Source organism: Notamacropus eugenii, chromosome 4 (genome assembly GCF_028372415.1).
Source record: "Notamacropus eugenii isolate mMacEug1 chromosome 4, mMacEug1.pri_v2, whole genome shotgun sequence".
Taxonomy (NCBI): Eukaryota; Metazoa; Chordata; class Mammalia; order Diprotodontia; family Macropodidae; genus Notamacropus; species Notamacropus eugenii.
Window position 1 is genome coordinate 362,713 of NC_092875.1, and position 14,747 is coordinate 377,459.

Sequence of the window (14,747 nt, forward strand, 5' to 3'; positions counted from 1 at the left end):
TTAAGTAGTGGGGTAGAAGCATGTCCAGTAAGTTCAGGGGTGAAACAAGGATGTCCATTATCACCACTGTTATTCAATATGGTATTAGAAATGTTAGCTTCAGCAATAAGAGAAGAAAATAAAACTGATGGAATTAGAATAGGCAGAGAAGGAACTAAGTTATCACTCTTTGCAGATGATACGATGATATACATAGAGTATCCTCTTACTGTCTTGTTCCTTGCTTTACCCACACCTCTAATATCACCTTAACTTTCCCCCACACTCTTAATCTTATTCTATACACACTTCCAAAAACCTTCCAAACCTATCCCCTAGTTTTCTTACCCTTCTGCAAGTTCAGTAGACTTCTAAACCTCTTCAGATATATATGTTGTTTCTTCTTGAACCCAAATGAAAATAAGTTTCCAATACTACCAGCCTTCCCCACCAACCTGTTTCCTCTGTATTATTAGCTCTTCCTTCCATGCCCTGTTTCTGAGATAATTGCTCCTTTTTACCTGTTCCTACCCAGTTGTGATTTTTAGAATCACCCCATCATAAGCAAGTCAACAACAACTTTTCTTTCAAACTACCTTAGCAATGGGAACAGTTTTGAAAATTCTGTTACAAATAATTACTAACATTACTAACATTTCCCATATCATAAGAAAACAGTTTGACCTTAATCAGTGTCTTATAATTAGGCTATAGTTAGTTCATTATGTTTCTTCTGGTAGAACAGGTGGTAAGCCAGCTGTTATACTCTCCTCTTTCACCCTCCTCAAGAGACTTCTTAATTCCTCTTCACTTTCTGCCATCAGAGTGGTAGCATCTGCACATCTGAGATTTGATGTTTCTCCTGGCAAGCTCAGTTCCAGGTTTTGATCCCTCCTGCTTGGCATTTCACATATCATCCTTCGCATACGATTTAAATTAAAAAGGTGAGAATATACAACTTTGTCCTCCTTTTCCAATCTGAAATTAGTCATTTGTTCCATGTGCAGTTCCACCTGTTGCCTCTTGGCCCTCCTTCAGGTTCCTTGGGAGACAAATAAGGTGGAACCCTCATCTCTTTGTCACATTGTGTTGTGATGCAAATTGTCAAATACTTTAGTATGGTCAAGGAAGTAGAAGTAGGCTTTTTTACCCCTGAAACTTCCTTGATTTCACCATAAGCCAAAAAACTTAGGGATAGGGTTGACAACTTGGTGTCTACTTTCTCTGCTTCTTTGAAAACCAGCCTGTTCTGGTATTTCTCAGTTAACATATTGCTGAAGTCTAGCTTACAGAATCTAAAGCATAACATTACTGGCATGTGAAGTGATCTCTCTGATTATTTTTTTAAGAGATCTCATTTTTCCCATTCTATTGAATTCTTTTTCATTTCTTTGTTTCTTTGTATTTCTCATATAAGCAAACTTTATCTCTCCTTGTTATTCTCTGGAATTCTGCATTCACTTGGGTATATCTTTCCTTTCTCCTTTCCCTTTCCCTTTCCCTTTCCTTTTCCCCCCCAGCTATTTCTAGATTCTCATCAGATGCCATTTTGATTTCTTGTTCTTCTTTTTCTTTGAAATTTGTTGTTGTTGATGATGCTGCTGCCTCTTGTCCAATATGGAGAACCTCTGTCCATGGTCCTTCAGGCTCTCTGTCTCCCTGATCTGATCCCTTCAATCTATTTATCACCTCCACATATTTGTTCATAAGGGATGTTATTTAGGTCATGGTGTGATGGGTTTCCCTAGTATGTTCTATAAGCACATTCATGGAAAAATTCTGCCAATAGTTTCTTTCAAAATTTGGTACAGTTACATGATCTTGTCAAATGTCATCATGCCAACTGCCAGTTGACCATGTCAACTCTGCTCAAGGAAAGAGTAGGAGCCAAGCATTTAGGATTAGGGGTAGAGTCAGAATCCAAGGGTTAGAGTGAGAGTTGGAGGCTAGGGTCTGCTGAGACTAAGGTGACCCGGAGGTTTAACTTCCCTATGTGCTCTTCTAGATAGAGTTTTATAACTTTCATCATCAGTGGTCAATCTACCAGGTGGATATTGTTTCTGTATTAGAAATAAACTTCAAACCCCCACCACCTTGGATTCTGAGAGGTCTTGGTCAGAATTGGGCAGCCTTCTTTTAGTAAAGTCTTCCCTAGAGCTGTCAAGATTTTATGACATTAATCAAAGAGAAAGTTAGAAGGTACCTTTTAAGACCCAAAGAAGTTCCCAGTAAAGGATAATTTTCAAGCTCTTTTCTCCTTTCCCCAAACAATGTAATCATTATCTATTTTAAAACAAAGCATGGCCAATAAAATACTTATGTTGTTAAGCATTGTTACCCCCCTGTTGAGTAGCTTAATTCAGTATTTCTAGAGAAAAGTTAAGTTACTAAGGTTATAACTGCATCACCCTTCAGAAATGATTTTTATTAGGAGTATTTCATATACTCTGCTTTCCCCAGATTCCCAAACAGGAAGGAATACAAGATAATAAATGACAGTCTGGCTTTACTGTATGAGATAGTTACGGACACTCGGATGACACTGATTTAGTTGAATGAATGTCCTAAGGATGTTACATAGAACATCACTTCATACATCTATCAGTTTGACACCATGGACAGATTGCATTCATTGGCCGCTGTAGCAGACTTTAGATCCAATTACACTTTTATTTCTTATATTGACATTTATAAATAGATCACCATCATGAAATACATATATTTTACATTCAGGTCTGTCTTACCAATACAAGGTGAGATATCACAATTACCCTAATAGCAACAGACATGTAACTTTAAATGGTACCACATAGTTGTGACAAACTCAGTCCCATCAAATCTGGACTTACACGTATAAATGGTACCATAGAGAATCTCAGTTTCTTAAGGGCCATTGGCTGTCAGTTATGGAGCCCATGAATTTCAGCTGGTCTACTGACCAGGTTTTACCCTGGCTCTCTGAAGGATCTGAGCCCCAGAGCAGGAGGGGTAAGAGAGGTGGTGGAGGGATGGAGGAGACAGAGTTCTCAGGGATGACCAGGTTGAGGGGCTTGGGGCCCAGGTGGAATCCCAGCCCTGGGGTGGAGTTTGGAGGCCAAGGAGGAGTCTATGCAGGAAGATGGCTAGGGCTCTCAGAGACAGAGCTCTAAGAGTGTTAGATTCCAAAAATGACTCATTTCAGAAGATGAGATGTTGGCTAAGAAGACTGAAGCCAGGGGTCTGAGGTGAGAAGAGGAAGTAATTATAGGAGGCCACCATTGGAAGAACAGTGTCAGGATATGGAAGTTGTTGACCAAGGATGAGCCACGAGGACAGTGGCCCTGGGTCAGAGTAAGTGGAGATAGGGTTGGGCATTCCTTGGGGTGCAGGGCAGGACTTGGGCAGGAGACACAGGCAGGGTCCTGAGGTACTAACGCAATGTGCCATTGGAAGAAAAGGTTGATCCTGGGGTTCAGGGATCTGACAGGAGGGGCCTCTTTAGGACTGGGAAGACCCATCCTCAGTAAACTGGCTATAAACACAAAGCCTGGGAGCTGAGATAACTCTCCTTATAGAATCCAGTTCTTCAGGAACATATCCCAGGTAGACCTGTACCAGGATGTTATAAAGCACCAGGGTCCTGCTGGCTCCCCTTCCTTTGGGCCTCATTTTCCCATTCTTATGTCCTGCTGACCATTCTCCATGGCTGTCCCTCCAAGCCTAGGTACTGCCTGGGTCCCTATCCCTGGTCTTGACCAGACTCCCAATCACATCCCAAATGCCCCAGAGCACCACCCCCCATTTTATCATGGGAGCTTGCTGTCTCTCTCTTCAGACCTCTCCTATAGGACCCCAGGTGTCCTAGAACCCTGCCCTCAGCTCAAGGTTAGAGGTTCAGTTCTCCTGCCTTCATCCAATGCCCCTGTGAATTACTAATTTATAAAATGGGGGCAGGGTTACAGACACACCTTATCATTTGTGTACTCACTGAAAAGGACCACACTGAGCAGCAGGAAATGGGGCAGCAATTACACTTTAAGAAGGCACACAGACCAGCTCTGAAGAGTGTGGAGCTATAGAGAGGTAGAGGGCAGAGCTCCCTGACTGGGAATGGGATGGAGAAGGGAAGCAGAATGAGGAAGGGAAGGGAGGGGGACAGGCAGAGAAGATCTCTCCCTCAACCATGGCTTAGAGGTGGGGTCACTAGGAAGCTTGGACTGGGCATGGCCAGGGTGCAGTGTATGACCTTGGCATCTTCCATGTCTGCCCAAGCCCCAGTGCTCCCCAGAGCCTGCTTCAGTTGCCTTCATGACCTTTGGAAGAAATCATTTTTATCTACCCATTCCTGGGTGGGTGAGGCTTAGTTCTTTTGCTTGGGGTTGGCAGCCCCTCCCTCACCCATGGGTTTCTGGCCTTTCAATACCCTCAAAACTGGTTCAGCAAGAAGGAGTTTACCACGTATGGACACTGGGCATGCTACAGCTTCTTGGGGCCACATGGGAGAGTTGTGTGACAGGTAGACACCCAAGGAGTTGCAAAACGACTCAGCAAGGCCTCATACCAGAAGTGGTAGTCCTCCTTGAACAGCTGTAAAACCAAAAGCAAGGGGTGGGGCTAAAGACACCCTGTCAAGAGAGGGAGAACATTTCCTACATGGGGGATAGCAGAGTCAGGAGATCAGGTCTTGGTGAAACCTCATCCAGGAGGCCAGTGTCCCTGGGTCAGAGATCAGGAGGAGGAGGAAGGGAGGAGTGAGGTGTAAGAAGACAGGAAAGCAGGTGGGGCTGGTTATATGTACCTACTGTGTGCCAGGCACCTTGTACATTTTAGCTCATTTGATTCTGTTGACAGAATCATCAGGGTCCTTGTTAGTGACATTCTGAATAAGGCACACACACACACACACACGCACGCAACAAACACATGGACACACATATTATGTAGATGTTCTCCTGAGATCTGTGAGTGTCCAAGAGACTGGATTATAATCAGGCAGTGCTTTAGGTAGAAAGGGTAGAGAAAAGATGATTTTTAACAAAAAAAAGAAAGACTTTAAAGTATGAAAGTGATCAAAGGCATTTAATATTTGCAATAAAACCCAACAACTTCTTTTTGAGTCAGTTATTTAATTAGCATTAGTAAAGCTCCTAGTGGGTGATTAGGTGGCCTAGTGAATAGAGTACTGGGTCTAAAACTCTTCCAGAGTTCAGGTCAGGCCTCAGGTACCTCCTGGCTGGGTGACTCTGGCTAAGTCACTCAACCTTATTTGCCTCAGCTTTCTCATCTCTCAAATGAGCTACAGAAGAAAATGCAAATCATTCCAGTATCTTTGCCAAGAAAACCCCAAGTGGGGTCAGGGAAGTGCTGCACAGGGCCAAAGCTACTGGACAACAATGTCCTAGTTACATGGAAGGCAGGACTTGTGAAGGAGAGGCAAGCTGGGTCCTGAGGTCCTGATGTAGGGTGATAATGGAGGAAAGGGCTCATCCTGGGGCTTCTGGGGCTAGGCACTGGGGGGCTCTTGGGTCTAGGAGAAACCTCCCTAAATTGGACAACTGTTGATGGTCCTGAAAGAAGTGAGAGTCCTTGATTTTTTAAGCTAAAGTCTTTCCCAGGTCTCAGTTTGTCTGAGGCAGTATCCATTTAGAGACTGAAGGCTGGTTTAATCAATTGAAATTTATATTCCTCTGGACAGAACACTTGTAGTCAGGATATGAGTCCCCATCAGGGAAGGAGGAAGGAAGGAAGGAAGGAAGGAAGGAAGGAAGGAAGGAAGGAAGGAAGGAAGGAAGGAAGGAAGGAAGGAAGGAAGGAAGGAAGGAAGGAAGGAAGGTAATAGCATCATAGTCTAACTGGGACTGGCCAGTTGGTCCCCAGTGGGACAGCCACTCCCCCTTACACAATGTGGTTCACCCTCGGTTCTCCACGCAGGGAGGGCAGGGTACTAGGTGGAGGGACAGCTCTGACTCAGGGTTCACTGAGGCTCTGACTAGTCTCTTCCCATCTAGGATCCCCAAGTCCCCTGTGCCTCTTGGGTCTCTACAGAAGGATGGGGAAGGGAGGCGGACAGAAGAGAAGGAGCAGAGGGAGGGAAGGAGCCCTCCTGTTCAGAGCATCTTCCTTTCCAAGCCTGCCCTCTCTGCCTCCTCCTCCCTCTGTAGATGCAGTATTACTTTCAGGGAGTCTGGTGCCAGTTTTATCCTGCCAGTCTTTCTTCTCAGGGGAGGAGGGGGTGAGTTGAGGGAGGGGGAGGGGAGGGGGTGGAGACACCGAGAGGAGGAGCTCTAACGGATGTTGGTGGGGCAGGTGCAGTTTGGTCATAGCGGGGTGGAGTTTGGAGGCCTGGGTGGAGTTTAGGACAGAGAAGGGATCACGGCACTGGAGAAGGCATTGCATGGGATGCGGGGCAGGGCTTAGGGAGGGGAGGCAGGCAGGATCTCTGAGCCCTAGCCCTGGGTGTGATGGGAAGAAGGGGCTCAGCCATCACTGGGGGGCTGGAGGGTTGGAGGGGGCGGGGCTGCTGGGGATGAGGGGACCCTCCCAGAGTGGGCTGGACAGGAGCAGGAAGTGTCTGAGCCCAGAATGCTCGGCTCTCCCTCCACTTCAGATCTTTTCCTTTGCTTGGCTCTGTGCTCTCTCTGCCTTCCCCGGAGCCAGGATTCCTGTGCCTTCCTCTTGCAGTTGAGATCGCTCTCCTTTCCTGTGGTGCTGAGATCGCTCTGCTTTCCGGACGCCAGCTCTGTGCCTGCGGGTCCCAGGTAGGGCTGAGCCAGAGCATGGCGCCTCCTCCCCCACTTCCCCATTTCCTGGCTTCCCCTGTTGCCAATGCAATTCAGTCTCCTTCTCCTCATCAGACTTCATGGTGAGTGTCCTCCAGGCCTGCCAGGAGCACACCTTCCCCCCAAGTCTGGATTCTTGATGAGCTCCCTGCCCCTACAACTGTCCCAGACTCCCCATCACTTCTTAAATTCCTGCCTCACCTTCCCAAGATTTACCATTGGATAACACTTTTCCAGACTGTAGACTTTGCCCATAGGATTCTGGGAGTCCTGATTTCAGCCTCCTATCCACCCTCATGTTCTGTCTCCCAGTCCCCTAATCTCTAACCACGTGGTTAGAAATTCCCTTCTCTTACCTTCAGATCCAGCCCCCTTTGGAGATCCAAGAATCCAACCTTCTTTCCTACATACCCAGGCCTGGACACAGGTACAAAAGCTCTTTCCTGGCCCCCTTTCTCTGCACCCATGGCTCTGGGGCTGCTTCCTTGTCAGAACCCAGGCATGTGGCTCCCTCTCTCCAGTCTCTCTTTAGGGATTCCAAGCCTAAGCTCTACCAGAGTATCCCAACAGTTCTCCCCAGCTCCCATGAGACCCCAGGACACAGTCATCTTGCTTCCCCAGGCTCAGTGTCCCCCTGGATCCTTTCTGTCCCTCTAGTGTCCTTGACCTCCCTCCATGAGCTATGTTAGATGGTCTTGCCTCCCAGACCTTACCCCTGCTCCCCTTCCCCATGCCTCCTGCTGCCCTGCCTCAGGTCCCATGCCAGGGGGCTGAATCCCGGAATGCATTTTGTCTCCCAGCCTCAGGCTTCCCCTAATCATTCAAGAGCCCTCCACCTCCTCAACCTCCCCTACCTTCCCTCTCTCCTAGATCAAGCAGTCAGTCTGTAGTCTAGATAACATGTGTGTGAGTCAGGCAGAGGGAATGCAGGGCAGGCAGACGACCATGTGGAGGGGGAGCTCTGCCTGAGGTGCCACTGAACCTCTGACTTTTCTCATCTCATCTGGGATCCCAAGCTGCCTCTGTGTCCTGGGTCTCTGTGGGAGGATAGAGGGAAGGGGGAAAGGAGACAAGGAGTAAGAGAGGGAGGGCAGTAGTCTTCCTTGTCAGACCATCTCCATTTCCAACCCTGACCCTCCCTTCTTCTTCCTTTTCTCTGTAGAGTGAAGTCTCTCCCCTGAGGATGGTGCCAGGGCCTTTGTGACTGCTGTGGGGCATCACTCTTGTGAATCCCTGTAGGCCAGCCTGGTGTGTAGGAAGTGAAGAGGAAGACCTCTCCCCCTCTGGGATCCTTCTCCCTGCCCAGCTCAGTCTGCACAGGACCCAGGCCTGGCCCCAGCAAGGAGTCTGTACCCAGAGGGAATGGCCCCTGGGAGACACAGCCACCCTCCCCAGGTGAGTGCAATCTGTGCCCAGACGTCAGCCCAAGAAGCTATTGCCAGAGACATACACCATGGTCTATGAAGCTGCCAGTATGGTCCTCATGGAGCATTTCTTTACAGATGTAGGCATGAAATTGAATAAGGTATTAACAACCCTGCCCTGCTCTCTGCTGCTTTTAGTAAAACTGATTCATTGGCACTTTGGTTGGGGAGTTTTCTTAGCAAGGTCGGTGGAGTGGTTTGCCATTTCCTTCTCCAGCTCATTTTACAGATGCAGAAACTGGGACAAGCAGGGTTAAATGACTCATCTAGGGTCACACAGCTAATGTGTGAGGCAAGATTTCAGCTCAGGATCTCCTGAGTCCAGGGTCAGCATTCTATCCCTAGTTCCATCTAGCTGCTCCAACAACTCAGCAGCTGTGTACAAGCAAGCTTTGCACTGTATGAAGTGGTGTTAACTCTGAGAGGGAAGGCTCCAGCAATTTGGGGGACCAGGAAAATCATTTTTTTCAGATAGTGCCATTTTAGCTGAGCCTTTAAGGAAGCCCAGAGCAGGCATGTAGGGTTTGGTTAGGGTTGGGGCTGAGAACTTTGCAGTCATGGGAGAGAGCCATTGGCAAGGCATTTCGCATTGCCTGACATTTTTCTTTTCCTTTTTTTAAATTTTGTTTGATTGTTTCTTGATGTTTCCTGGAGTTTCTAGCTTCAACTTGCTCAATTCTGATTTTTAAGGATTATTTTCTTCACTGAACTTTTGTACCAACTTCCCATCTGGCAAATTCTACCTTTTAAGAAGCTCTTTTCTTCAGTACTTTTTGTGCCTCCCTTGCTAAGCTGTTGCCTCTTTTAATGATTGTCTGCCATCCCTTATTTCTTTTCCCATCTTTTTCTCTCCCTCTCCTAATTGATTTTTCAAACCCCTTTTCAGCTCTTCTGTGCCCTGAGGCCAGTACACATTTGTCTTGAAGGCTTTGGATGTTGGGTTGTGACTCGGTTGTCCTCTCGGTGTGCTTTGATCTTCCTTGTCACCACAGTAACTTTCTATACTCAGAATTTTTTTTTCTGTTATTTGCTCATTTTTCCAGCTGATTCCTTGCCTTTTAACTCTACTGAAGTTGGGCTTTGCTTTCAGGGTGGAGGGCTCACTGCAAGTTTTCAGTTCTGCTGAAAGGTGGTAGGAACTAAGGAGGGGTGGGCTGACTTCTCTCCTGGCCTGTGCTCTGATCTGGGAGTGACCACAAGCATTCCTTTCTGCCCTGGAACTGTGAGGAGGGTTCCCCCGCAAGGGGTCCCAAGCTGTGGTGTGCTCCTCCTCATACTGAGATTGTCAAGCAGGCCTGGCACCCAGATTAGAGCATGGTCAAAACCACAGGTCCAGCCCCCAGAGCCAGCAGAGGGACCCCTGTAATCTCCTTCTAAATAGTGACTGGACCCTTTATCATGTGTGGGCTGAGAGGTCCAGAAGCTGCCCCTGCACATTCCTTCTGGGCCCAATCTAGCATAGGGCAGTTTGCATTGGACCATGCTCCCCTCTCCCCCAGGTGGGACACACCTTTTCCCCTCTCACCTTCACAGCCAGATCTCCTTTCTTTCTCCACTTTCCCCTCCCCCTCACCTCCTCTCCTGTGCTCTTCTCTATTTAAAATCATAGAGGTCACATGACCTTCTCCACCCTCCTTCTCTTTGACCTCCCTCCAGCCTCTGATGCTGTTGGACACTTTATCCTCCTTGATCTTCTCTTTCTTCCAGGCTTTTAGGATCCCACTGTCTCCTGGTTTTCTTCTATCCTATCTGACTACTTCTTTTCTGTCTCCTCTGGGTCTTCCTGGGCTCAAACCCTCTGACCATAGGGGTCCCTTGGGGGTCCAGCCTTGGTCCTCTCCTCTTTTCCCTCTGTACTACTTTCCTTGGTGATTTCATCAGCTCCCATCAACGTCATCACTATCTCTGTGCTAATGACTCTCACAAGAACCTTTCCTGCCCCAGTCTCTCTGCTGACTTCCAGTCTTGTATCCCTAGTTGCCTACCATATATCTCCAACTGGATGGCCCTTAGATATCTTAAACTCAATATATTCAACACAGAGCTTGTTACTTCTACCCCAGACATTACACACACACACACACACACACACACACACACACACACACACACACACACACACACACTCCTAGTTTCCCTATTACTGTAGAAGGCAACACTATCTTTCCATCATCACCTAGTAGTTGTCAAGTCCTGAAATAAAGCAAAGGAATGAGTTGAGGAATAAAACACCTTACACTGAGATAACAGGGTAGCAAACCTACCATCCTGGGGATGCCAGGTATGTTTCCCCACCAAATATACCCATCAAAAAGTTTTTATAGTTTTAGGAGAACAGAGGGAGGAGGCAGTATGAGGTAGCAAGCCCTGGTCCTGAGACCCCAAGGGCCCTTGGCAGCCACCTCATTCCAGCTGCTCTGCCCTTCCTGCCACGAATCCCAGTGTCAGGGAGGAAGGACACTAGAAGCTGAGATCTAGCTTGGGCTGGGCTCCCCACAAGGCAGTGTCCCTGGAGAGGGGTCACCTTAATGTGTGGTTCAGCTCAACCTGATCCAAAGTAAATGTCTTAAGAGCCCGAAGGTAAGGACAGGACTGAAATGCTGGCATTACAGGGATCATTTAAGGGAGGGGCAACCCACGTTATATCTGGTATTTTTGTCATTTTGTAAACAGTTTTCTGCAGAGTCATCCCAGCCTCTTTTGTATCTCTTCACCCACTTATCCAGTATGGTGCAAAGGCCTATTAGTTTCACCTTGGCATCATCTCTAGACTCTGCCCTTTCTCTCCTCTCCCTACCACCGTTCTAATGGACGTCTCCATTGCCTCATGCCTGGTCTATTGGGATAGCCTACTGGTGGGTCTGCCCCTCTCATAGCTCTGCCACCTCCAAGCCATTCCTCATTCAGCCCCTAATCATTTCCTGCAGTGCAGCTCTGATCAGGTCATTGCCCTCCCAAACAGATTCCCGCAGTTCCCTATTTATTGCCTCCAGGATCAAACAGAAAATACTCTCACTACCAGTCAAAGCCCTTTATAACCCATCCTGCCCCAACATATACCCTTACTCCAGTGGCCCTGCCCTCGTGCCTTCTCTCAGCTCTAGGCGCTTTCAATGGCTTTCCCCAAGCCTGGAATCTTCTCCCTCCCCAGTTCAGACTACTGACCTCACTGTCTTCCTTTAAGTCCCCTCCAACAACTACAAAGCCCCAGGAAGCCTTCCCTAACCCTCTTCATCCTTTCTCCTTCCCTCTTCCAGTCCCGGCCTGTTTGTCCCAGCCTTGCTTCCTTTGGATATATTGGTTTGCTTGGTGTCTCGCACATTAGATGCTGACCTCCTTGAGGGCAGGGACTCCCTTCTGCCTCTTTTTCTACCCCCAGTGTTTATCATTGTGCCTGGCACATGATAGGTGCTTTATAAATGTCTATGGAAATGGATTGACCATTTCTAGTCCTTGAGGAGACCTTGTCACATCATTCTCTTCTCCCTGGGCTGTCTCCTCCTCCACCCTTTCCTGTATGTCCCCTGGTTGTCCTGTAGGGCCACCAGTGGACCTTCTCCTGCAGGCAGGATGTCAGAAGGCTCTGTCCATGATACCTCCTACCATCCTCTGCACTCTAACCTCCCGCAGGGTTTCTCCTTCCTCCCTGCGTGCCTGTGTACTTTCAGAAAGCAATATTTTCCTGATCTGTCTGTTCTAGTCCACATTTGTTTACTGCTCCTGCATTTCTTTAGTGTGGGGCATTAAGAAGCAAATAATCTCTTCCTTTCTGGTTTTCTTTCCAGAAATGTTTCCTTCTCCTCTTCTTTTTGGAATATCCACTTTCCCCCGATGTTGTTAAACTCCCATCTGCAGGATCAGTCACCTACAGCATCCTGGGTTCCAGAGTGTTCTGGAACAGGGCTTCTTAAACTTTTTTCCCTCTTGAGCCCTTTGCACAGAGAACATCTTTTGAGACCCTGGGTCTATAAGATAGGTATACAAATCAAAGCATTTACTGATGATAAATCTTAAAGAAATTTTTTCCCTGATTATCTTTTCTTTTTAACCTGGGAATTTGGAATCTGAGCTCTGACATGCCTGTGAATTTTCTTCCCATGATCCTTTTGGGTGTGATCAGTGGATTCTTTCCATCTCCACTTTCCCTTCTTGTTGTAGAACTTCAGGGCAATTGTCCTTAATAACTTCTTGTAAAACCGTACTGAGATTCTTCTTTTGACCATAACTTTAACGTAGCCTGGAAGTTCAGACATTGTCTCTCCTTCATCTGCTCTCCAGATCAGTTGTTTTCCTAAGGATGTGTTTCAGATTCTTTTCTCTTTTTTCTACTTTTATTACATCTTAGTGTCTTATCACATCATTCAACTCTACTTGGCAAATACCAGTTTTCAAGGAGTTAGTTTCTTCTTTTGGAATTCGTATCCCTTTTTCTAATTAGTTAGATTTCTTTTCATCATTTTCTTGAATGACTTTCTTTTTTTTTTCCAATTTTTACTCATTGTCTTACATTTGGTTTTGGAAATCCTCTTCATTTGCTTCCTTACGGTTTTATACGTCTTGTTCCAATTGCTTGACTTTCTTTTCCACAATCTACTTGATTTTCTTTTTTTTTCTAATTTTTCCTCATTCTGTTTGACTTGACTTAGAATTATTTATTACAATTTTCTTGAGTTCTGTTGATTTTCTCCTATTTTTCCTCATTCTCTCTTCTTTGATTTTTTAACTCCTTTTTCAGTTCCTCCAAGATTTCTTTTTGGTCTGTCACCCACTTGACATCTTCTTCTGAATGTCATCCAGACTTTCTTTTATACCCAAGGAGTCATCAGTGATCAGGTTCTTCTTCCTTTCCCTCCTCATTTTTATGTTTCATTTCTCTTATTTTTTTTAATCAGCTTCCTTTGACTACAATCAAGTTTTAATCCAAATTTAGTGGCTACTAGGTCTCAGGTCCTCCTTACTCTTGTGTTCTGCATTCTCTCTGGAGGCTCAGCCTCTGGGATTCCTCCCTTCCACCCGCCTGGAGCCCAAGTCACACTGTCCTGAAAATGTTCCTTCTTCCTGTGGTACCACACTCACTGGACGTTGGTCACTCCTCCTTGCCCACAGCCACAGCCCAGGATTATGTGTGGGCAGCACTGCCAGGCTTGCCTTCTAGAGTCATTACAGAGTCCATCTGTCTTCCCTCACTCAACTTCTGCTGTTCCATAGGTGAAAGTTTGTGAGTTCAGATTCTGGAGGTGAAAGTTCTAAAGGCCTGGTCTGCTTCCCTCTGGGACTGCTGTTTGGTAGTGCAGTGGAGTTGGCCTTGAAATGTCTACACTGCCCTCAGCCCCCAGAGTCTTCTCTGAGGTCCTCTCAAGTTGTCCTCCAGCTGCTTTACCCCTTTGTTTTTGCTTCTCTATTTTCATTTTATGGTAATTTTCTCTCTGTGGAGGAAATCCAGAGAGCCTAGAAATTCCTGACCCATGCTGCCATCTTCCCTGAATGCATGCACTGGTTTTTGTTCTGGAGATGATCTGTGAATTCTAAAATTGAAGTGTCTTTTTTCCATTTTCATAAGTCCTGTCCAATTGTCTTTGATAAAGTGAATCCTATACTTGTAATAGAGATAAAAGAAAATGAAATGGAAGACCATCAGATTTCAAGCTCTTTGGCCACACACATGCTGTACATATAGTAACTTGGAAACAGGTGACCACTTCCAAGTATCAGGGTATTTGTAAGGATTAAAGCATATAATAATAGCAGAAATATAATATGATATAATGGAGAAAAACTTACATGAATGTCATAGCCAAGTCTCAAAGTTCCCAGGTTCAGGAGAAAATATTGAAAGCAATGAGAAAAAAAAGCATTCCAATCCTGTGGAAATCTAGTGAGGATTTCCCAAGAACCAGCAGATTCCACTCTAACAGACAGAAGGTCCTGGGACATGACATTTCAAAGAACAGAAGAATTATGATTGCATCCAAAAATAATGTACCAGCAAAGTGAGTGTAATCCTGGATGAAAATAAAAATGGCTGTTTGATGAATTGTAGACCTTCAGGTTTGGATCAAACAGAGCAAAACTCATTGGAAAATTGGATATAAAAGATCCAGAGGAAGTATAAGGAAAACGTTAAATTAAAGATTGCTTATAAGGCCCCCATTAAGGTCAAACTGTTTGCTTATTGTTTATGTATGGAAGAGTTAACAGTATGCTTAGAACTGTCATCACGTCATCAAGGTAATTTGAAATAAAGATGGTGCCTGAATTGTGCATGATGGGGTAATGAGAAAAAAACTGGGCAGGAAAAGTCAAAAGGGAGAAGTGATATTGGAAAGAGGGAGCATGAAAAGAAGAACCCAGAGAGAGGAAGCAAGTCGGGATGGAGGGATGATGATATTGGGGCCTTCCTTTCATCTGAGTTGTAAAAGAACCAACATGTACATGTGAAAGTGGGTAGAATCTTCTGAGCATGTAGGGAGAGGAGAAAATTGGAGAACAGGTTCAGGGAGGGAGTTTTCAGAGGGTGTGGGGACTGGGATTTAGGAAAGTCAGGGAGAACATGGGGGCACATTTTCAGGCTCTGTGGATTCACATT

General features: G+C 46.1%; 1 protein-coding gene across 1 annotated transcript in view; it reads left to right on the forward strand.

Moving 5' to 3' along the window:
- Nucleotides 1–6,472: 6,472 nt before the first annotated feature.
- The window catches only part of LOC140498790 (uncharacterized), a 34,565-nt gene continuing 26,290 nt past the window's right edge, over nt 6,473–14,747 (forward strand). Inside the window, 2 exon segments of the mRNA XM_072599577.1 lie at nt 6,473–6,716; nt 7,900–8,132. Of these exon segments, the coding sequence (XP_072455678.1) occupies nt 8,100–8,132 (33 nt within the window). The 5' untranslated portion in view covers nt 6,473–6,716; nt 7,900–8,099.